This window comes from Marmota flaviventris, chromosome 18 (assembly GCF_047511675.1).
Source record: "Marmota flaviventris isolate mMarFla1 chromosome 18, mMarFla1.hap1, whole genome shotgun sequence".
Taxonomy (NCBI): domain Eukaryota; kingdom Metazoa; phylum Chordata; class Mammalia; order Rodentia; family Sciuridae; genus Marmota; species Marmota flaviventris.
In genome coordinates, this window is record NC_092515.1 from 46,014,186 (window position 1) to 46,036,925 (window position 22,740).

Here is a 22,740-nt window from a genome sequence, read left to right on the forward strand (position 1 = left end):
GATTAGGCCCTGACTTCCTTAACAAGACTCCTAAAGTGCAAGAAATAAAATCAAGAATTAACAAATGGGATGAACTCAAACTAAAAAGCTTCTTCTCAGCAAAAGAAACAATCAATGATGTAAAGAAAGTGTCTACATTTTGGAAGCAAATTTTTGCCACACACATATTAGATAGAGCACTAACCTCCAGGATATATAAAGAACTCAAACAACTTAACACCAAAAAAACCAAACAGCCCAATCAATAAATGGGCTAAGGAGCTGAACATACACTTCTCAAAAGGAGACATACATTCAATCAACAAATATATGAAAAAATGTTCAACATCTCTAGTAATTAGAGAAATGCAAATCAAAAGTATTGTAAAAATAATATATCACACCAGTCAGAATGGCCGTTATCAAGAATACGGACAATAATAAATGTTGGTGAGGATGTGGGGGAAAAGGCACACTTATACATTGCTGGTGGGACTGTAAATTGGTGCAACCAACCTGGAAAGCAGTATGGAGATTCCTTGGAAAACTTGGAATGGAACCACCATTTGACCCAGCTATTCCATTCCTTAGTCTGTGCCCAAAGGACTTAAAATCAGCATACTATAGTGACATAGCCACATGAATGTTTATAGCAGCTCAATTCACAATTGCTAAACTGTGGAAGCAACCTAGATGCTCTTCAATAGATGAATGGATAAAGAAACTGTGGTGTATATACACAATGGAATATTACTCAGAATTAAAAGAGAATAAAATTATGGCATTTGCAGGTAAATGGATGGAGTTGGGGAATATCCTGTTAAGTGAAGTAAGCCAATTCCAAAAAACCAAAGGCTGAATGTTCTCTCTGATAAGCTGATGCCAATCCATAATGGGGGGGCATGGGAAAAATGGAGGAACTTTGATGGGGCAAAGGGAAGGGAGGGGGTGGGGAGGAGGTATCGGGGCAAGAAAGATACTAGAATGAGATGGACATCATTACCCTAGGTACATGTATGACTGCACACATGGTGGGATGCTACATCATGTACAACCAGAGAAATGAAAAAATTGTGCTGCAACTGTGCACAGTGAATCAAAATGCATCTGCTGCCATATATACCTAATTAAAATAAATTAGTAAAAATTCTCCTGTGTCTTTTTACTTTTTAAAATATGGTTATTAGAAAATTTTAAATAACACATGAAACTGGGTACAGTGATGCATGCCTATAATCCCAGCTTCTTAGAAGGATGAGTCAGGAAGATCACTTGAGTCTAGGAGTTCCAAGTCTGCATAGGTGACATAATGAGACCTTATCACTTAAAAAAAAAAATATGTGGCACTTACGTACATGGCTCACATTATATTTTTATTGTATCATCCCTTGTTTTTCTTAAAGCCCATATGAATAATGCCTGGAACCCAGAATGTTCTTCATAAATCCTGGCGGAATGCATTAAGTGGGGCTGGCTGACAAGGGTCTTCAGACTAAGGATTGGCAAAATCCATTTTCTCCAAGCAAAGTGTTTGTTCAATTGGGCAAAAATCTGAGTATCTGGATAGGCTTTAGCATGGGGAAAGTAGTGGAAATGTGTGAGGTTGTTGACTTACTTGAGGCATCTGTTGGTTCCCAGCTGTATTTACACTATGCTTCAGTGAATAAATATCACTTCAGCTTGGTCGCCCAAATGTTTATTTCTTTGAAAACACCATTTTCAAGCATAAGCACTTGTTTCACAGACTGTTTTAAGAAGCAGATCCATACAATTCTTCAAATTCTACTGTTCTCACATCTTGGAACTTAGGAATCTGTTCAACTTATTGGCCTCTGAGTTGTTGCTTCCCATTTAGAAGCTGTTTTCCAAATTTATTTTATTTCAATTTGTGAAGTGAGGACAACAAAGGAGTTGAAGGAGTTAACTATTTGGGCTTGGTGGGCACATACCTGCAATCCCAACTACCTAGGACACTGAAGCAGAAGAATCACAAGTTTGAGGCCAGCCCGAAACTTATCACAAGTTTAGTGAGACCCTACCTCAGAGAAATATAAAGGTCTGGGGATGTAACTCAGAGCACTTGCCTAGAATGTGCTGGGTCTGAACTGGATCCCCAGCAAACAAACACCAATTTGCATAATATGCTTGCATTAAAAGAAAAGAAAATCGTTCTTTCAAAAAAAATTGTCTTAATTGCTTTGATTTTCTACAATGAACAAGTTTACTCCTTCCTTTTCCCCACAAAATGGTACACTGGCATAGGGCCATTAATGATCCTGACATATCAGGCCATTTAAGTGCCTTTGAACTGACTTGCAAGCAATTTTAATTCTCAATTTCTGAAGCAATTGAAAAAAAATTAAACATAACTGGGTAGCTTGAAAAAAATCAAAAGAAAGAAATCATATTACAACCTGCTCTGGAGTAAGTTAAAGTCCTTCTCCTTCTCCTTCTCCTTCTCCTTCTTCTTCTTGATATTCAAATTTTAATTCTTTTTTTTTTTTAGGTCAGGATACATCCAATTTTAATTCTTTAGGGACAGCTCAAAGAAATGGAACTATACCTTCACCAGAATATTAAAATTAAAAAAGTTCAAACTGGCTCACCTCTTCCTGAATGTACTGTACAAGGAAGGGAGATGATCTTAAATTATCCATTGGAATATTAAAAGAAACCTGAATTTCTTTCTGGTAAAAATCCATAGTAATGAGGCGGGTTACACCAGCTTTGTACATGTTGGAAGCCAATAATTTAGAGATGATGGAGCCTTTTCCTCATCTCCTACTGTTTGAGACAGTCTGGATGATGAAAACATCTTTCCCCCTCACAACTCCTGAATCTGTACTCTTGTTTCTTGGCTAGTTTCCTGGTAAACCTGCACTTTGCCTATCACCAACCCCAGCTGTTCAGAAAGTTTCTTTGAAAGCTCCATACAGAATGAGTTAGAATTTGCTGAAAACTTCACCAGAACTCCTTTGGTGATGTTCATCTTAGTTTCTAATTTGGGTTCACACAAAACATCAAAACCTTTTGGTTTTCCAATTCTTGGAGCAAGAAAGGTGGAGCTGAAGAGCTCAGTGTTTCACTGTTTGCTGCTTCAAGTCAATTATGGATAACCTCCTTTTATTCTGTGACAACAAAATTCCTCTCTCCACCCTTGAAGGAAGAAATGGCGGGCTCTCCAAGGGGTGTCTCTGAGAGCAAAATGGCGGATCTATCCACAAGAACTGCATGTGCAGTGACTCATTAAAGGTTTTTGATTTCCAGATGTATAACAACTTTTTAAAAAATCTTTTTTTAGTTGTAGATGGACACAATATCTTTATTTTATTTTTATTTATTTTTGAATGGTGCTGAGGATCGAACCCAGTACCTCACGCATGCAAGGCAAGTGCTCTACCACTGAGCCACAACCCCAATCCTGTATAATAACTTTTGAGATAAAACACTGAATTATTTAGGAAGAAGCATCCATAAACAAATGAACTATGAAATGTTTGCATTCTTCTATGACCCAGACAATGCATGGTCTGTCTCAATTTTCTTCTAAGCCATGTTAGGGAGGCCTCATTGGCAGTGCACAGAGTTGTACTGCAGCTTGTTGTGTTAGCACTTGTGGAGATGCAGTAAACAACACTATTCTTCAGACAGTGTGATTAATCCGGAGTATGGCCAATGGGCCTTCTTAGTCATAATATTTAGTTCTTCCAGGTTAAAAGAAAATATTCTGGTTCCAAAACTACAGAATAAACTACTGAAGATCAGTCACAGAAATGATTTCTGTGGTTTGAAGAAAACTTAAAAAAGAAGATAATGTTTTTATTAATACTTTAATGGTTTATAAGTAAAGGTATTTAAAGCTCTTAAAATAAGAGAAGTTGTTTCTTAGAAAACAGAAAGTGAAGGCAAAGGAAAAATTCTGTGTTTGAAGAACTTTTTACTTTGCCTGTGTACTTAGAAGGCACAGTAGGATGTAATATTCTTTTTCTTTTCTTCCCTCCACCCCACACCACACCCCTGCCTTCCTTCCTTTCTTTCTTTATTTCTCTCTCTCTCTCTCTCTCTCTTTCTTTCTTTTTTTGAGATGAGTTAGTGCTATGTTGCCCAGGCTGGTCTCAAAACTTGTGTGCTCAAGTGATCCTCCAGCTTCAGCCTCCCAAGTAGCTGGAACTATAGGTGTGTGCCACTACACCCAATGAGAAGTAATATCTTTTTCTTTTTATTCTTCTTCTTTTTTTTTTTTTTTTGGTACTAGGGATTTAACCCAGGGGTGCTTTACCAATAAGCTACATTTGCAGCCCTTTCTATTTTTAATTTTGAGATAACTTATCTTGCAAAGTTGCTTAGGGCCTCACTAATTTGCTAAGGCTGGCCTCAAACTTGTGCTCCTTCTGTCTCAGCCTTCCGAATCAATGGGATTACAGACATGTGCCCCCATACCTGACAAGAAGTAATATTCTTGATGAATCTTTTAGATTTTAAATCTCAGATATGGTGTATAGAGCAAGTTGTTCAATTTCTAAAGTTTTCTCCTTTTAAAAGTCAACAACAAAAACAAGCAGATTGACAGGATTTTTGAGAGCCAAAGGCATCCTCTCAGTAAATAGTAAATCCTATCCTGGGTCCATGGCAGCTGCTGGTATAGATAAGGCAGAGTCAGGATGATCTTATTTGTTAAAATCATGATATTTTATGGATGTGATGATGCACACTCATAATCCCCAATTAAGGCAGGAGGATCACAAATTCAAAGCCAGTCTGGGCATCTTAGACCATGTATCAACATAAAAAAAGGCTGGGGCTGTAGCTCAATGGTAGAATGCTTCCCTAGCATGTGGGAGGCCCTGGGTTCAATCCCAGGTACTATGCCAAAAACAAAGCAACAACAAAATCAGGCAATTTTATTGTATTGTTCATTCCTTTAACTCACAATGTGGGTCATCTCAGCAACCAATATCTAAAAGGACACACACTTAATAATAGTGATGCCTATGTTACTAATCACCGCTCTTTGAAAAGAACATCTTACCTGCAGCAAAGGCATCAGCTGCAAACCCAGTGCTTGCTCATAGAGCAAGTTCAGTTCTGCACAACTGGAGAAGGAGAGCTTGGAGGTGTAGAGGTAATAGTGTACATGCCTAAATGTGGAACCATCTCTGTCGATGAAAAGCCTCTGGTTTTCTGAAGAGGTCAAGGCTGAAGCCTCTTTCCACAGCAAGGAGTCTGGAAACTGAGAGAGTTTGCTTCTGGGGACTGAGAAATGCCATCCTCCGACACTGAAATGAAACAAATCTTCTGCGGATTCATGAGACATGCCAGTCTCCTCCTAAAGGAAGAATGAAAATACAGCTATGAAAGAAAAAATAAAAATAAAAAAGCATCCTGATTGGAAAGGAAGGAATTATACTATTTCTTTCTTTCTTTTCTTTTTCTTTTTTCTTTTTTTTTCTTTTTTTGTAGTTATAGATGGACAGCATGCCTTTCTTTTGCTTATTTTTATGTGGTGCTGAGGATTGAACCCAGTGTCTCACACATGCAAGGCAAGTGCTCTGCCACTGAGCTACAGCTACAGCCCGAATTAAACTATTTCTCTTTGCTGATCTTACATATAGAAAATCCTAAAGAATTGAGTAAAAAACTATTATGAGCCTAGGAAGGTTGAAGGATATAGATCAATATTATAAAAAGTCAATTATATTTTTATACCATAGCAATGAACAATTCAAAGATTAAATTAAAAAAATTAATTACATTACAACACCATCCACAAGAACAAAATATTTAGGAGTTTAACAAAATAAGTATAATACTGGTAACTTGAAAACATTTAAAAATTGTTGAAATTTTAAACAACCTACATAAGTAGTCTTGTTTATGGATTCAAAGATTCAATGTTGTTAAGATAGTAATACTATCCCCATTGATCTGGGCAGTATCCTTACTAAACAATCCCTATGAAAACCCCAACTATCTTTTTTACAAAACGTGACAAGCTGACATTAAATTCATGTAGAAATACAAGGGACCCAGAATAACCAAAACAATCTTGAAAAAGAAAAACCAAGTTTGAGGATTCCTACTTCCACTTTTAAAATTTAATATAAATGTAGAGTAACCAAAACTGTACGACCGATATAAGAATATCCATACAGGTATATGGAATAGAATTGGTAGTCCAGAAATAAACCTTTATGTTTATGATCAGTTGAATTTGTTCATCAATTGATGAAGGTTCTATAACCATACAATAGACCATTGTTGTTAATTCAAAGAAATAAAGTACTGATACATGTTACAATATGCATGAATCTTGAAACATTATGCTCAGTGAAAGAAGCCAAATACAAAAGATCACATATTATATGATTCCATTTCATGCAATGTGAAGAAGAGTCAAATTTATAAAGAAGGAAAGTAGATTAGTGGTTGCCTAGGGCTGGGGAGGTTGGGGTTGGGGATATGGGAAATGGTATGTGACTACTGTGTATGAGCATATATATATGTAAGGACTCCAGATTTTGCTTTCTGTTCTTAAAGGTGACTAACTGGTTGAGAGCTCAATGAAGGTACTTAAGAGTCTGCAGAATGTGGATACTAAAGAAAACCTGCTCCTTGAAGGTAAGCTCCAGTTCTGGACTCAGCTCCTCTTTTTTTTATTAAGGATAGGATATGACAAGAGGGTCTTTGCCCAAGAGTTTGTTTCCTTAAACACATCCCATTCACAGCAAGGCTCCCAAGAAGTGCCCCCTAGTGCGAGGGTAGACGCTAAGGGTGTGGTGGTTCTTTCCAGAGCATTCTTCCCCAAAGTCTGCTAAGGGGTTGGTGTGCCCTCAGTCACAGGTAAGCCTGGGGAGCCTGTGGCTCTTGAAGGACAAATGGATTCTTCCCAGACTGTTTGCAGGAAACGGGGCAGCCTTAAAATAGTAATCCCCATACACCCCGAGGAGCATACGGATCCCTCTCCCACAAAGGAGCTCTTTTTAAACCAAGTTCTAGAGCTGAAACCATCTCATTCTCTAAAGACAGGACCTGAACTCCCTCAGAGCCAAGTCTCCCAACTTTCCATCTCCCCATCATGCCTCAGAAGTCTGTCCCTGCTCCCCCAGTCCTTCAGATCTGGACCCCCGCATTCACACCCAACGGCGCCTGGCTCCAAGGGTCAGCACTGCGGGGGCTGAAATATTAAGACCTGCACCCCTACGAAGAGGCACATTCCCATCCCCTCAGAACTGAAATCCCCCAGATCCTGAGATCTAGAACATTTCATCCCTCAAGGCAGCGCACCCTTCCAATTCCTCAGAGCTAGTTCCCCCAAAATCTTTCAAAGCCCGGACCACCCTCGAATCCCAGCGTCCCAGATCTAATCTGGGCCCCAGCTTCTCCCATTCGCCAGTTTAGTGGTTTTGGCGCCCCCGCCAGGATGGGCTCCGTACCATGGTCAGGACTCCTCGAGAGGGCGGACGGCCGCGTGACCCAGGCACTAACGGCCCCCGGGAGAGCCGCATCACGCGCGGGGGGCGGGGCCGGGAGGTGGTCGGGGCAGCTCGAGGGGCGGGGTCTGGCGTGGGCGGGCGGCGGCAGGTGAGCGGCAGGCGGGAATGGCGGAGCAGTGGGATCTGGATGAGGAGAGTATCCGCCGCCTGGGGGCGTTGACCCTGGAGCAGCCGGGTAGGGTTAGGCTGGGAGGGCGCGGACCGGGAGCGTGTGGTCAGTGGCTGGGAGGAGAAAACTGAGGCCGGGCCCCCTCGGAGCCTGGGGCAGCAAAAAGGGAACCGCCGAGGAGCAGTCTCTGAGGCGCAGAGAGGGAAATTGAGGCAGAAAGGGATTTCATTGAGGCGGAATTGGAGGAACTGAAGTAGCAGAGTAATCTGAGGCCAAGGACGAGAATTTGAGGAGAGAAAGGGAATGTGAGGTAGAGAAGAAGCGAGATTAACAGGTGGGGACCCTGTGACACAAGTGACTCACTTGGACAGAGGAAGGAAGTCTGAACTAAGTGGAAGGAAACCCCCAGAGGGACATCGATGGGAGAAGGGAAGTGCTGAGATGGTCAGTTGATGTGATGATGTTGAGGTGGCACAAGGGGCTTTTGTTTTTTGTTTCGTTCTTTTTTGGGGGGGGGGGGTACTGGGGATTAAACCCAGGGTGCTTTACTATTGATCTCATCCCCAGCCCTTTTTATTTTTTATTTTGAGACAGGGCTGGCAAAGTTTCTGAGACTGGTCTTGAACTTGCTACCCTCCTGCCTCAGTCTTTGGGCTGGGCCACCGCGCCGAGCAAGGGGCGTTAATTTTTGGCAGTTGGGGAACTTCCTACCCAGGTTTTCCCCTGGTTGCCAGTGAAAAGAAAAAGGAACCCTCCGATTGTCCATCCTCTAGAACTTCAAGAGTTTGCCCTTTCATCCATCTGGATGTGTAGCTCCCTTTTCAGAGACACTCAGACCAGCGCTTGGTGTGAAAGGAATAGCAGCTGATCTCTCTGGTCCTTAGGTCAGTGACCCAGCCCTGCCTTCATCTTAGTGACTAGAGACCCCACTTTTGACCTCACATAAACTGCTTTCTGAGTGTTTAAGAAAGTTGGAAAAATTAGCATTTCTAACTCAACCGTTGCCCTCCCTAAACTCACCCTATCATTTTCTCCAGGTCCTGTGTTCAGGGCACATTCTATCAGACAGATAGATGCTGTTATGATTCCCAATTTACAGATCAGTAAAACTAGATTTAGACTCTTACCCAAAGTCACACAGCTGGTAAAGTGGTGCAGTAAGGTTTTTTGTTTTTTTAACTCAGAGCTCTGATTCTAGAACCTGTGCTGTCACTGTAATAAAAAGTTGCCTTTCTTCCTTCTCTACTTTTCATTTGTGGAATATGAAATAACTTGGTTTTATTAATAATTTTATTTAAATATTAGTTATTACTTTAAATTATAAAAATTAATGTATACTAATAACAGTCAAACATTTCATGGATGGATAAAGAGGGTACTAATCTTTTTTAAAAAACTTTAAAAAAATTTTTTAGTCGTAGATGGACACAATACCTTTATTTTATTTACTTATTTTTATGTGGTGCTGAGGATCAAACCCCAGTGCCTCACACATGTGAGGCAAGCACTCTGCCACTGAGCCACAATCCCAGCCCCTAATCTTTGTTTTAACAATAATTCTTTATTTGTATTAACTTTTTTGTAGTTGTAGATAGACAGCATGCTTTTATTTTATTTGTGTCATTTTTACATGGTGCGAAGGATTGAACCCAGTGCCTCACACATGCTAGACAAGTGCTCTACCACTGAGCCACAGCCTCAATCCCCCTAATCTTTTTTTAAAAATTTTTTTTTAGTTGTGGATGGACCTTTATTTTATTTATTTATATATAGTGCTTCGAATCTAACCTAGTGCCTCACACATGCTAATTAAGCACTCTACAACTGAGCTACAACCCCAGCCCAAGAGGTTACTAGTCCTTTTCTCCTTTTTGTAACCTTCCCCAGAGCTGATAACCAAAGATGTGTATTTAGATTAATATTTGTAGATATTTCAGTTATATATTATTTTCCAAACTTCTTTGAACCCCGTATTTTACAAGTCAGCTAGGAAAAGCTTTATTTTAATACTCTGTGTGTGTGTGTGTGTGTGTGTGTGTGTGTGTATGGTGCTGGGAACCCATGGCCTTGTGCATGCAAGGCAAGCACTCTATCAACCGAGCTATATCCCCAGCCCCAAAAGCCTTATTTTAAATATTTTTTTCAGTTGTAGACAGACATAATATCTTTATTTATTTATTTATTTTTATGTGGTGCTGAGGTTGGAACCCAGTGCCTCACACATGCTAGGCAAGCGCTCTAACACTGAGCTACAACCCCAGCCCCTAAGAAAGGCTTTATTGCCTTGAAACACTCTGTGCCTTCCCTACCCTTTTTTTTTCCCCCTCAGATATTGATTTGTTTTGATATTTGGTCTGGGGCAAAGCCAGGCATGGTGGCACATTTTATTGGCTCAGTTACCAGGAAGGCTGAGGTATGAGGTAGGAGAGTTTGAGACCACCTTGGGCAACATAGTGAGGAGGGGGTAGTAGTGGATGGATGATATGAAGTAATGATATTGGGAGTGCCATATACACCTTCCTTTATCAGTTAAAACAGTATATGGCAGAATTTTTGTTTTGCTTGACTTTGTATTCATTTGTTTGTTTTTATTTCAAGCATTTAAATAACAAATTATTTGTATTCATTTTGACAATTCACACAATTCCAAAGTGTCTAAAGTAAAATAAAATATTCTTCTGTCTCCCTCCTTCCATACCTTTTCTATTGTTTATACTTTATCTTTTTCTAAAAATTCAGGTACTTTTTAAAAAGAAGCAATGGCATATATATCATTTCTCAATCTGCTTTTTAAACTTTTCAATAAGACACAGGTATTTATTCAATTAAATGAATGTACTAGTGTATGCATTATACAATCATTCTTGTTTTTTTATATCTCAGTATTAAAAATTTCAATAAAGTATTTACATTGTCCTTTGTCATATAGAAAAATTTTAAGTCCGGGGTTGGGGTTGTGATCAACGGTAGATCGCTTTGCCTAGCACATGCAGGGTCCTGAGTTCGATCCTCAGCACCACATATAAATCAATAAAATAAAGATATTTTTTCTAACTACAACTAAAAAATAAATATTTAAAAAATTTAAGTCCTTTTAAAATAAATTGTGCTTTTTGTGTCTTATTGATGAGATCTTTCCCTATACCAATGTAATAGGCTCCTTCCCCCCCCCCCCCCTAGTACTGAGATTAAACCCAGGGACACCTAACCACTGTAATACATCCCCAACCCTTTTTATTGTTTATTTTGAAACAAGGTCTCAATAAGTTGCCAAAGCTAGTCTTGAATTTTAGATCCTCCTGTCTCAGCATCCCAAGTTGCTGGGATTACAGGCATGTGCCACTATGCCCAGCAAAATCTCCTTTATCTTTTTCTAAAAATTCTGTAGTTTTGCTTTTCGCATCAAATCTACTCTATGGGGAGTTTATTTTTATATATGCTGTGTGATATGGATATAATTGTAGTTTTTCTCATGTCTTTTTTTTTTTGTCAAACCCAAAGCCTTCTGCGTAAAAGGCAAGTGCTCTACCACTGAGCTATACCTTCAGTTCAACATAAATCTTGATAACCTGCAAATTCAATGCTCTTTCTAGTTTTACCAACTTTCTTTCTTCACAATAGTCAGGGATAATATCATCCCTTTATTCGCTCATTAGAATTTTAGAATAAGCTTGTGACCCAGTCTAATACCTATTTTAAAAATATGATTCTCAGCTATTAGAAGCCTGGTGCAATCAATAGTCTAGGTAAGAGACAATGAATGGGTAATTTGAATTTAGAAGATGATAGTAGAAATAAAAAGAAATGGATGGAGACAAAGCATATTTGGGAGTCAAATGGATAATATTTATAAAAGGATTGGATGTGAGGATAAGGAAAATGTAACACTCAAAGATAACACTTAGACTTGGCTTAAGTTATTGCTAGGTGGAGGGTGGTGCCATTTATTGAAAGATAGTGGGTTGACTATGAGGGGGGAGGGTTTGAGGAAGGGGAATCAAGAGATCTTTTTTGAACATTTTAAATTAAAATGCTAATAGGTATCAAAGTGGGAGAAACTTAGTAGGCAATTGGATATAGAGTCTAGATCTCAGAACAGAGGTCAGAGATATAGATGTCAATTTTAAAGACTTAGCAAATAGTGTGTATTGGGCTAGGGTTGTGGCTCAGCGGTAGAGCACTCATCTAGCATGTGCGAGGTCCTGGGTTCAATCCTCAGCACCACATAAAAATAAATAAATAAAATAAAGGTATTGTGTCCAACTGCAACTAAAAAATTAAATATATTTTTAAACCTATGAGTCTAAGTGAACATAGCTAGGGATTGTGGATGAAAAAGAGAAGAAAGGTTAAGATTATACCTTGTGAGTATTTCAATGTTTAAAGGTTAAGAGGAATGTGGTGTCTTGGAATTTAAGAAAGGGTAGTATATCATGAAAATAATGCTCAACTGTGCCAAGTACTGTGGATAGACTGAGCAGTTTAATGCAGAAAAGTCTTAGATTTGATGACATGGAACTCACTGGGGACCTTGATGAGGGGAGTTTCAGAATAGTGGGAAGGGAAACTAGATTGGAGTGGAGTGAAAAGGGAATGATATGTGAAACAGTGGAGATAGTGAAAATGAGAACTTTTGGCTATAAAGGAGAATACAGAAGTGGAATGGTACCTGAAGGATGGGGTCAATAACAGGTTTTAAAAACCATGCTAGGGGGGCTGGGGATGTGGCTCAAGCGGTAGCGCGCTTGCCTGGCATGCGTGCGGCCCGGATTCGATCCTCAGCACCACATACCAACAAAGATGTTGTGTCCACCGAGAACTAAAAAAATAAATATTAAAAAAAAATTCTCTCTCTCTCTCTCTCTCTCTCTCTCTCAAAAAAATATTAAAAAAAGAACCATGCTAGGGCATGTTTTAGGTTGATGACAATTATTTGTAGAGAGGGTAAAATATAATTATTAATTTTTTGGCTATTAAAATAATTAATTCTTGGCCTGGGTTGTAGCTCATTGGAAGAGCACTTGCCTAGCATGTGTGAGACACTGGGTTGGATCCTCAGCACCACATAAAAATAATAAATTTAAAGAAAGATATTGTGTTCATCTACAACTTAAAAAAAATAAATAAATAAGGATCCAAGATGGCAGGCCAGAGGGAGGCAGCATTCTCTGTCGCTCCGTGACCAGGAATTCAAGTAGTGAGAATACTGCTTCTCTGAGCAATATTCCTGCTCCAGACATTTGCCGTCCAGGGCTCCCCGCCTCAGAATGAGAGTAGGTCTCCAAACTATTCACCAACGCAGGACTACCAGGTGCACGAGGTTTGCCGAGGCAGCACCTTCAGCCACCACCCGGGCAGAAATCATGGACACCACTACCACGCAGGATACCTGGAAGCTTTCCACAAGTAGGAACTCTGGCTGCCACTCCCATGTGGATCCCCATCTACCAACGTGGGGCTCTCCCAATTGCTGCCATGTTAAGATTCTACAGTAGAGAAGATAGTCTCCAATTCACAGTGGCCTGCTTGCACCCGAGAACCTCACACAGGCTCAGAAGTCAGCCAGTAGTCACACACTGCAAGCCACAGAGCTCATCTCTGTACTCATTGTCCAACACCATCGCTTAGTTTCCCCCACCTGACCCGACACCCTATGGCTGAAAGCAGGCACCTTCATCTTGGGCCACCTTCATCACCATCTTCAGCAGGGGCAACTCCCAGTTTGGAACTCCAGCTGACCAGGTACCCAGTTTCTAACTACCTCCCTCTCCCCAGCAGCTGCTACCCTGGCATAATGACACCCTGGTTACCCTCTCCATCCTGAGGGCAGAGATACCAGCTAACAACAGATGACCCCATCTATTGGATGAAAAGGAAAGCAGGAAAGATACTGATCTCCAACCAAAACAATACCTGTTTCTTCCTTCAAGATTTTTTTTTTCTTCTCCCTCTCTATTCTCCCACCCTCACATCCCTAACATATGTGAAACCAAGTGCTTTGCATGAATTAGGATTTTGAAGACTAGGAGTCTAAATAGTATTACAGTTGTGTTGTATATTCTTTCTTTTTCACCAATTTCTATTATGTTAACATTTTTGTATTTTTCTTTATATATATATCTGTGTTTATTTATGTACTCTACTGTGTTCCCACTTAACTTGTCTACCCAAAGACAACTACTGCTTCTCTCTTCTCCTGCTACAAATCTTCCTCTTTAGATTTCTCTTTCACACTTCCTAACATATATAACTCTATATCCTCACCTCCTACCTCAGCATACCATTCTACTCCTCACCCCAGTTCTTGTCCACCATCAGAAACTGTCAGCCCTTTTACAAACCTACTGTGTATATTCAATTCATCATTTCTGAACATTGTGATCAAACTGTAATTGTCTTAATAGCAAACATTTGGTTTTTTAGGGTGTATATTGTTTATATGGGATCTGTTAACATTGTATTAGATCCCTACAGGTACACCATAAGCCTATAGGGTAAAAACAGTAATGCCTCAGAACCACAGTGCTATAAAGGATGATACACAAGCAATATGAAAATATAAAGGAAGAAAGTGCCCCAAACAAATCAAGATACCACATTATTAGAATTCCATAGCCAGCACAGCAGAAAAAATTACCGAGAAGGAGTTCAGGATGTACATAATTAAAATGTTCTGTGAATTAAAGGATGATATAAGCTACATAAACAAATACAGAAAGCAGAAGATTACTTCAATAGCGATAGAGGTTCTAAAAAAAAACAAAAAACAAATCCTTGAAATGAAAGAAACAGTAAACCAAATTAAAAGTTCAGTTGAAAGCATCACCAACAGATTAGACCACTTGGAAGACAGGACCTCAGACAATGAAGACAAAATATATAATCTTGAAAAGAATGTAGACCAGACAGTGAAAATGGTAAAAAAAAAAAAAATCACATTCAAGATATATGGGAAAGCATGAAAAGACCAAATTTAAGAGTTACTGGCATATAGGAAGGCATAGAGTTCCAAACCAATGGAGTGAGCAATCTATTCAATGAAATAGTATCAGAAAATTTTTCAAACATGAAGATTGAATTGGAAAACCAAATTCAGGAGGCTTACAGGATGCCAAATATACAAAATCACAACAGATCCACACCAAGGCACATTATAATGAAAATGCCTAACATACAGAATAAGAAGAGAATATTAAAAGCCATGAGAAAAATGAATCAGATTACATAAAGGGGAAACCAGTTAGATTATGTGCAGATTTTTCAACCCAGACCCTGAAAGCTAGATGATCCTGGAACAACATATATCAAACTCTGAAAGAAAATGGATGCCAACCAAGAATCTTTTTTATTTTTCATTAGCTCTATTTTTAATTAATTTTTATGTGGTGCTGAGGATCAAACCCAGCATCTCACACATGCTAGGCAATCACTCTACCACTGAACTACAACCCCAGCCCCCCAACCAAGAATCTTATATCCAACAAAATTAAGCTTTATATTTGATAATGAAATAAAAATCTTCCATGATAAACAAAAGTTAAAAGAATTTACAACTTGAAAGTCTGCACTACAGAGCATCCTTGGCAGAATATTCCATGAAGAGGAATTAAAAAACAACAAGGAAAATCAGCAAAGGGGGGCTGGGATTATGGCTCAGTGGTAAAGCACTTGCCTAGCATACGTGGGGCCCTGGGTTCTCTCCTCAGCACCACATAAAAATAAATGAATGGAAAAAAGGCATTGTGTCCAACTACAATTAAAAAAATATTTTTTTAAAAAAGAAAATCAGAAAAGGGAGGTATTACAATAAAGGAAAAACTAATAAAAGGGGGAAACAAGTCAAGTTAAATACCAAAAATAAACAAAATAGCTGGAAAAATAAATCATGACTCAATAATAACCCTGAATGTTAATGGCCTAAACTCACCAATCAAAAGACATAGACAAGCAGACTGGATTAGAAAAAAAAAAAAGACCCAACAATATGCTGCCTCCAAGAGACTCATCTAATAGGAAAAGATAGCCACAGACTAAAGGTGAAAGGTTGGGAAAAATCATACCACTCACATGGCCTGTGGAAGCAAGCAGGATTTTCCACCCTCATATCAAATAAAGTAGACTTCAAGCCAAAGTTAATCAAAAGGGATAAAGAAGGATATTTCATACTGCTTAAGAGAACCATTTGTCAAAAAGACATAACAATAATAAATTTATATGCCCCAAACAATGAAGCATCTATGTTCACCAAACAAACTTTTCTCAAGTTCAAGAGTCAAATAGACCACAACGCAATGATTCTGGGTGACTTTAACACACTCCTTTCATCACTAGATAGATTGTTCAAACAAAAGCTGAACAAAATGGGAATAGTAAGGATGGTGGAAGGAGATGGTCATCATTATACAAAATACATACATGAAGATGTCTAAGGTATGTGTCAACATACCTTATATACAGATATGATAAATTGTGTTATAAAGGAATATTAAGAATTGTAATGCAAAAAGAGAGAGAGAGAGAGCTCATGTATAATGGCATAATTTGGCATAAACATACTATATATACAGAGTTACGAAAAATTGTGCTGTGAATGGATAATTATGAATGTAATGCATTCCACTATTGTCATGTATGTAATAAATAAATAAATAGAGAGGGCTGGGGATGTGGCTCAAGCGGTAGCGCGCTCGCCTGGCATGCGTGCGGCCCGGGTTCGATCCTCAGCACCACATACAAAGATGTTGTGTCCGCCGAAAACTAAAAAATAAATATTAAAAAATTCTCTCTCTCTCTCTCTCTCTCTCTCTCTCTCTCTCTCTCTCTCTCTAAAATAAATAAATAAATAGAGAAAAAAAGCTGAACAAAGAAACTATAACTCAATAATATAATCAATAACTTAGACTTAACTGCCAAGCCCTAGGTTCAATCCCCAGCCCAGTGCTGCCAAATAAATAAATAACCAAATAAAATTTTTCATTTTTTAAAAAATCAGGATCTATATAATAGCCATATATGCAACTGTTTGATATATGTCTTCAATCTTATTTTATCTATAAATTTTCAATTTTTTCCCTTGCATTTTCAATTATTTGAATAAACTGGGTCATTTGTCAACAAAAGTTCAGTGTAATCTGTATTTTGTTTACTATATTTCTAAGATGTTTAACGTTTTCCTTTATTTCCTGTATTTAATATGAATTGGTAGTTAGATGAACTTTAATCAGATTCAGGTTTGAGAGGTGTGTGTGTGTCTGTGTGTGTGTGTGTGTCTGTGTGGAAACATGCGTGGGCGCATTTCCTTTTTGGCCAAGACTACCTTCTGGATAATGTTGTGTAATCCTATTGTGCAGTATATAATGCCTGGTATTCTTTCTTTTTGTGATGTCCATTGAATATGATTGCCTATGTCCATTAATTCATTAAGGATTACAAAATGGTAATTTTCTAATTCTATCTTCCATTCCTCTTCTTTAAGTGTAAAAATTTTATAAATGACAAATTCTTCATATCATCTATTTGATTATCCTGAGGTTCAATTTGTATAGGAAAGACAGGATAAAAGCTTGATTTAAAAAACCACAACTTTATTTGCCACTTTTCGGAGTGAGTTGTTTTCTTGGCATCCTTTAAAAGTGACTAATGAGGGCTGTTTCATTTTCTAAGTATAAATTCATTGATTCACATATCTTTGGAGCCAGACATGGTGGTACCTGCTGTAATCCCCATGATTTGGGAGGCTGAGGTGGGAGGATCACAAGTTCAAGGCCATCATCAACAACTTAGCAAGACCCTATCTCAAAATGAAAAATAAGATAATAATAATTTAAAAGGACCTGGGTATTTGATTCAGTGATTGAAATATTCCTGGATTCAATCCCAGGTACCAAAAATAAGGTAACTTCCATCTATTGCTACTCTAAAAAAAATTAGATGTAGATGGACAGAACACCTTTATTTTATTTGTTTATTTTTATGTGGTACTGAAAATGGAACCTAGTATGTCACACATGCTAAACAAGTGCTCTGCCACTGAGCTACAGCTCCAACCCTTGTTACTCAATTTTCAAAATATTTTTTATTTGTTAATGGACCTTTGTTTTATTTATTTATTTTTATGAGGTGCTGAGAATTGAACCCAGGGTCTCACACATGATAGGCAAGCGTTCTACCACTGAACTACAACCCCAGCCCAATTGTTACTCAATTTATCCCGACTTTGGCTAGTGAGAAATCTTTCAAGTTGATTTCTGAGGCCTTTTTAAAATTTTTTATTTATTTGAAGTTCTTTCATTGTTATTATAAACAAGTTTTATTAAATGTTATTAATTTGATGTCAAAATGACCTGTAAATGGCTTCCTATAGAGAAATTACTTGATTTATTGTTTTCATTAATAAAATAAGTTTTTGCCCATAGGGTTATATAGCCCCTATTTTCATATTGGGAGATTTTTGTCTTTTCTGTTTGATGTGGTTTGTTTTTTGTTTGTTTTCCTACAGTGTTGGGGATTGAACCCATTTTTCACATGCTAGGCAAGTCTCTACTACTGAGCTACATAACCCCAATCCCTATTCTATTGTTCTTGATGTCTATGATATACAATTTTTTTTTTTACTTTTTAATAATGTGGCTACTAGAAATTTTAAATTATGCCTGTAGCTTACATTATATTTTTATTGGATAGTGCTGGGACCCATCCAGAAGGCTAGAAGATAACACCCCAAAAGCATTTTCTGGGGTCTGTTGCATGCTCAAAGATATGAGGAGCCAGTGCAGATGCTCAACTTTTCAGCCCAGCTCTAAGGCCACCCACCCACATTTGAACATCCCCCTATTGAACTTTCTGAGGGCAGGTCCATTTCTTTTTTTTCTTTAAACATGCCCATTATCACAGGTCTCCAGAAAATATATTAACTTTCCAAAACTGGCAAGTTTTACTTACATTTTGAGGCTCTGGGAAATTAGGCTGGGAATGGAAGAAAAAAAAATATAGGCCCAAGAGAGGGGCTGGCTTGGTGAGGGTCAAGGCAGGTGGAAAGGGAATATAATATTTGATTTGCTCTCTGGCCTGCACTTCATGTGAATCATAAAAGAATGTCTGTCTTTGTAGCAGTTTATCATTTGAATAATAATTCTGATTCCCTTGAAAAATGTTCAGTCTGCTCTTCAAATTAGTCTGCAGTGAAAATCATGAGAAATGCTGAGGTAACTGATGGAATTCTATTTGTCCTTAGCTTTTCTACAATAACAGACTCTCAGAATATTAAATTTTTGTATACCACAGAACTACCAATATATTGCAGTCACTCCTCATTTTACACTTTTTTCAGCCCCTGGCAACAACTAATCTGCTTTCTGTCTCTATGAATTTGTGTCTTAATATGAGATTTCATGTGAGTGGAATAATACAATATTCTGGCCTTTTATGTCTGGCCTCTTTGACTTAGCATGAGATTTTGAAAGTTCATTCATATTTTAGCATGTATCAATAATTCATTCCTTTTTATTAATAGACTTTAGTTTTTAGAGCTCTTTGAGGCTTACAGAAAAATTGCACATAAAATAGAGAATTCCTGAATACCCTTTGCTCCCTTGCATTTCACCCCGTTTCCCACCCTTATAGTTTCCCCTATTACTAATAATTTTACATTAGTGTGGTTCATTTATTACAATTGATGAACCAATATTGATGCATTATTATTAAAGCCCATGTTTATATTAAGTTTTGCAGTTCTGTGGGGTTTCACAAATATCAATATACAGTATCAAATAGAATAGTTTCACTGCCCTAAAAATTCCCTGTGCTCCATCTATTCATCCCGCCTTCCCCAGCAATCCCCTTATAATCACTGATCTTTTTACCATTGCCTTTTTCAGAATGTCATAAAACTGGAATAACATAGTATGTAAATTTTTTAGGTTTTTTTCCACACAGCAAAATATATTTAAGGTTCCTCAATTTTTTCCCATGATTAATAGCATATTTCCTCTTATTGCTGAATAAGATACTACTGTGTGACTGTACCATAGTTTGTTTAGCCATTTACCTATGAAGGACATCTTGGTTGCTTACAAGATTTGGCAATTATGAACATTTGTGTTTGTTTATTTATTTATTTATTTGGTCCTGGGGATTGAACCCAGGGCGCTTTACCAATGAGCTACATCCCCAGTTCTTTTTATTTTTTTATTTTTGAGATGGCCTCAATAAGTTTCTGAGGCCTCAAACTTGTGATTCTTCTGCCTCAGCGTCCCAAGTTGCTGGAATTATAGGCACATGCCAACCTACCTGGCTTTGTGTTGGTTTTGTGAGGACATAAAGTTATAATTCACTTGAGTAAATTACAGAGGTACAGCGCTAGATCATATGTTAAGATATGTTGAGCTTTGAAAAGGTGGTGTATTTATACACAATGGAATGTTACTCAGCCATAAAAAAATGATTATGACTTTTACCTGTAAATGGTTGGATCTAGAGACTGTCATGCTAAGTGAAATAGCCAATCCCCCAAAACTAAAGGTTTGATATTCTCTCTAATGTGCAATGCTAACACGAAACAGGGGTTGGGAGAGGGAAGAATGGAAGTTAAGTGGATTAGACAAAGGGGAATAAAGGGAAAGGGGAGATGGGACTAGGAAAGACAATAGAACAAATTATGAATTAGACATAACTTTCCCATGTTCATGTATGAACACACCACCAGTGAAACTCCATATCATGTATAACCACAAGAATGGGATCCTAATTAGAATACTCCATGTATGTATAATATATCAGAATGCACTCTATTGTCATATATATCTCAAAAGAACAACAAAAAAGATGTGTTGAGCTTTGTATAAATCCGTCATACTGTCTTCTAAGATAGCTGAACCATTTTGCATTCCATCCAGCAATACGAACCATTCCTTCCCCCAACAATCCCACAAACATTCATCATTGTCAGTATTTTAGGTTTGGGCAATTCTGATAAGTGTGTAGTGATATCTTCTTGTTTTTAATTTTATATTTCCTTATGATTTGTGTTGCTAAGAATTTTTGAGTTCACCACCTATGCTGTATGTATGTATTTATTTATTTTCTATTTTAAAACATTTTTGGTGAAGTGGATTTTCAGGTCTTTTCCATTTTTAAATTGGATTGTTTATTCTCTTATTGTTGAGGTTTAAGAGTTCTTTGGGGCCTGCGGTTGTAACTCAGTAGCAGAGCGCTTGCCTAGCATCATGTGTGAGAAACTGGGTTTGAGCCTCACCACTACATAAAAATCAATCAATAAATAAAGGGATTGTATAAATCTACAACTTAAAAAAATTAAAAAGAGTTCTTTGTATATTTTGAATATTATCCTTTATCAGAAAACATTTTTCCAGCATTTTATCTTGGTGTGTTAGCTTTCCATTGCTGTAACAAATACCTAAGACAAATCAACTTATAAAGAAGAAAGGTTTATTTTTGGTTCATGATTCTGTCCATCTACATGATCACATGACCCTTTGCTTTTGGGCCCACGCAAGGCCATACATCATGGTGGGACACATGGTAGAAAAGGCTGCTTACTTTGAGGTAGCCAGGAAACAAAAAGATAAAGGGGCCAGAGTCCCAATATCCCCTTCAAAGGCACACCCTAATGACCTAACTTTCTTCCCCTAAGATTCCCCTAATAAAGGTTCCATCATCTCCCAGTACCACCATGAGCTGGAGACTAAACCTTCAACACATGGCATTTGGGGGACATTTAGCTGAACAATATTTTTCCTTTTGTGTCTGGCTTATTTCACTTAGCAAACTATAAAAGCCTAGCTGTGGCTTGTTTTTTAATTCTCTTAGCAGTGTCTTTTATGGAGCAGAATATTTAAATTTAATGAAGTCCCATTTCTCAAGTTTTTCCTTTATGGATCATGCATTTGGTGTATTAAAAACTCATCACCAAACTGGATGGGGGGTACATGCCTGTAATCCCAGCTATTCAGTAGGCTGAGGTAGGAGGATCATAAGTTCAAGGCCAGCCTAAACAACTGAATAAGACCCTGCCTCAAAATAAAATTATAAAGGGCCAGGATGTTACTCAGTGGTAGAACGCTTGCCTAATATGTTCAAGGCCCTGGATTTAATCACCAGTACTGCAAACAAACAACAACAATAAAAAATACTTCATCACTAAAACCAAGTCTGCTTAGATTTTTCTGTTATCTTCTAGAAATTTTACAGCTTTATGTTTTATGTTTAGATCTGTGATTTATTGTATTTATTTTTGTGAAAATATAAAGTCTGTGTGTCTGAGTCCCTTTTTTTCTATGTGTGTCTAGTTGTTCTATCATCCCTTATTAAAAGATTATCTTTTTTTCCATTGAATTATCTTTGCTCACTTGTTTAAGATCAGTTTATCTTAACTTAACCTTCCACAGGGGCTACTCTACATTCTCTCCAGCAACATATGAAGATTTCAATTTCTCTATATCCATATCAATGCAAAAAATCTCTTATTTTAAAATTATAGCCACCATAGTGAGTATCTTGTGGTTTTGACTTGTATTGCCCTAACAATGTTGTCAATCAACAGATGAATGGATAAATTAAACGTGATGTATCTACATGATGAAATATGACTCAGCCATAAAAAGAAATGATGTACCAGCCATTTATTTAGTTTATAGATATCACCAAACTTATTAAGTTTATACAGAAAGGCAGAAGACCTAGAATATCAGACATAACACTGAAGAAGAAAAGGTCAAAGAACTGTCATTTCCTGACTTCAAAGTAGAAACCTATAGAAATCAAGACAGTGAGTTGTTAGCCAAGAAACAAAAACAAAAGTCAAAAAAAAAAAATCCAAACAATGTCCAGTTTAGTGGCATTAATTACATTCACATTGTTTGTTGGTTTGTTTTTTGGTACCAGGGACTGAACCCAGAGGTGCTCAAGCACTGTTTTTTGTTGTTGTTATTGTTTGTTTGTTGTTTTTTGAGACAGGGTTTTACGAAGTTGTTTAGGGCTTCGAAAAGATGCTGAGGCTGACTGAATTTGTAATCCTCCTGCCTCAACCTTCTGAGCCACTGGGATTACAGGCATGTTGCCACTGTGCCTAGCTTCATTTGCATTGTTTTGCAACCATTACTGCCATCTCTCTCCAGAAGTTTTTCATCTTCCCATTAAACA

The 22,740-nt window shown here is 37.8% G+C and overlaps 2 protein-coding genes across 2 annotated transcripts in view; one reads left to right on the plus strand and one right to left on the minus strand.

Annotated features, from left to right (window-relative positions):
- Kctd19 (potassium channel tetramerization domain containing 19) overlaps positions 1-7,484 on the minus strand; it is a 29,872-nt gene extending 22,388 nt beyond the window's left edge. Inside the window, exons 1-2 of the mRNA XM_027953931.2 lie at positions 7,413-7,484; positions 5,009-5,305 (exon numbers count right to left, since the gene is read on the minus strand). Coding sequence (XP_027809732.2) covers positions 5,009-5,305; positions 7,413-7,484 — 369 coding nt within the window. The remainder of the gene's footprint in view (positions 1-5,008; positions 5,306-7,412) is intronic.
- A 93-nt stretch (positions 7,485-7,577) lies between these two features.
- Positions 7,578-22,740, plus strand: part of Lrrc36 (leucine rich repeat containing 36) — a 59,902-nt gene continuing 44,739 nt past the window's right edge. Inside the window, exon 1 of the mRNA XM_027953963.2 lies at positions 7,578-7,647. Within this exon, the coding sequence (XP_027809764.1) occupies positions 7,578-7,647 (70 nt within the window). The remainder of the gene's footprint in view (positions 7,648-22,740) is intronic.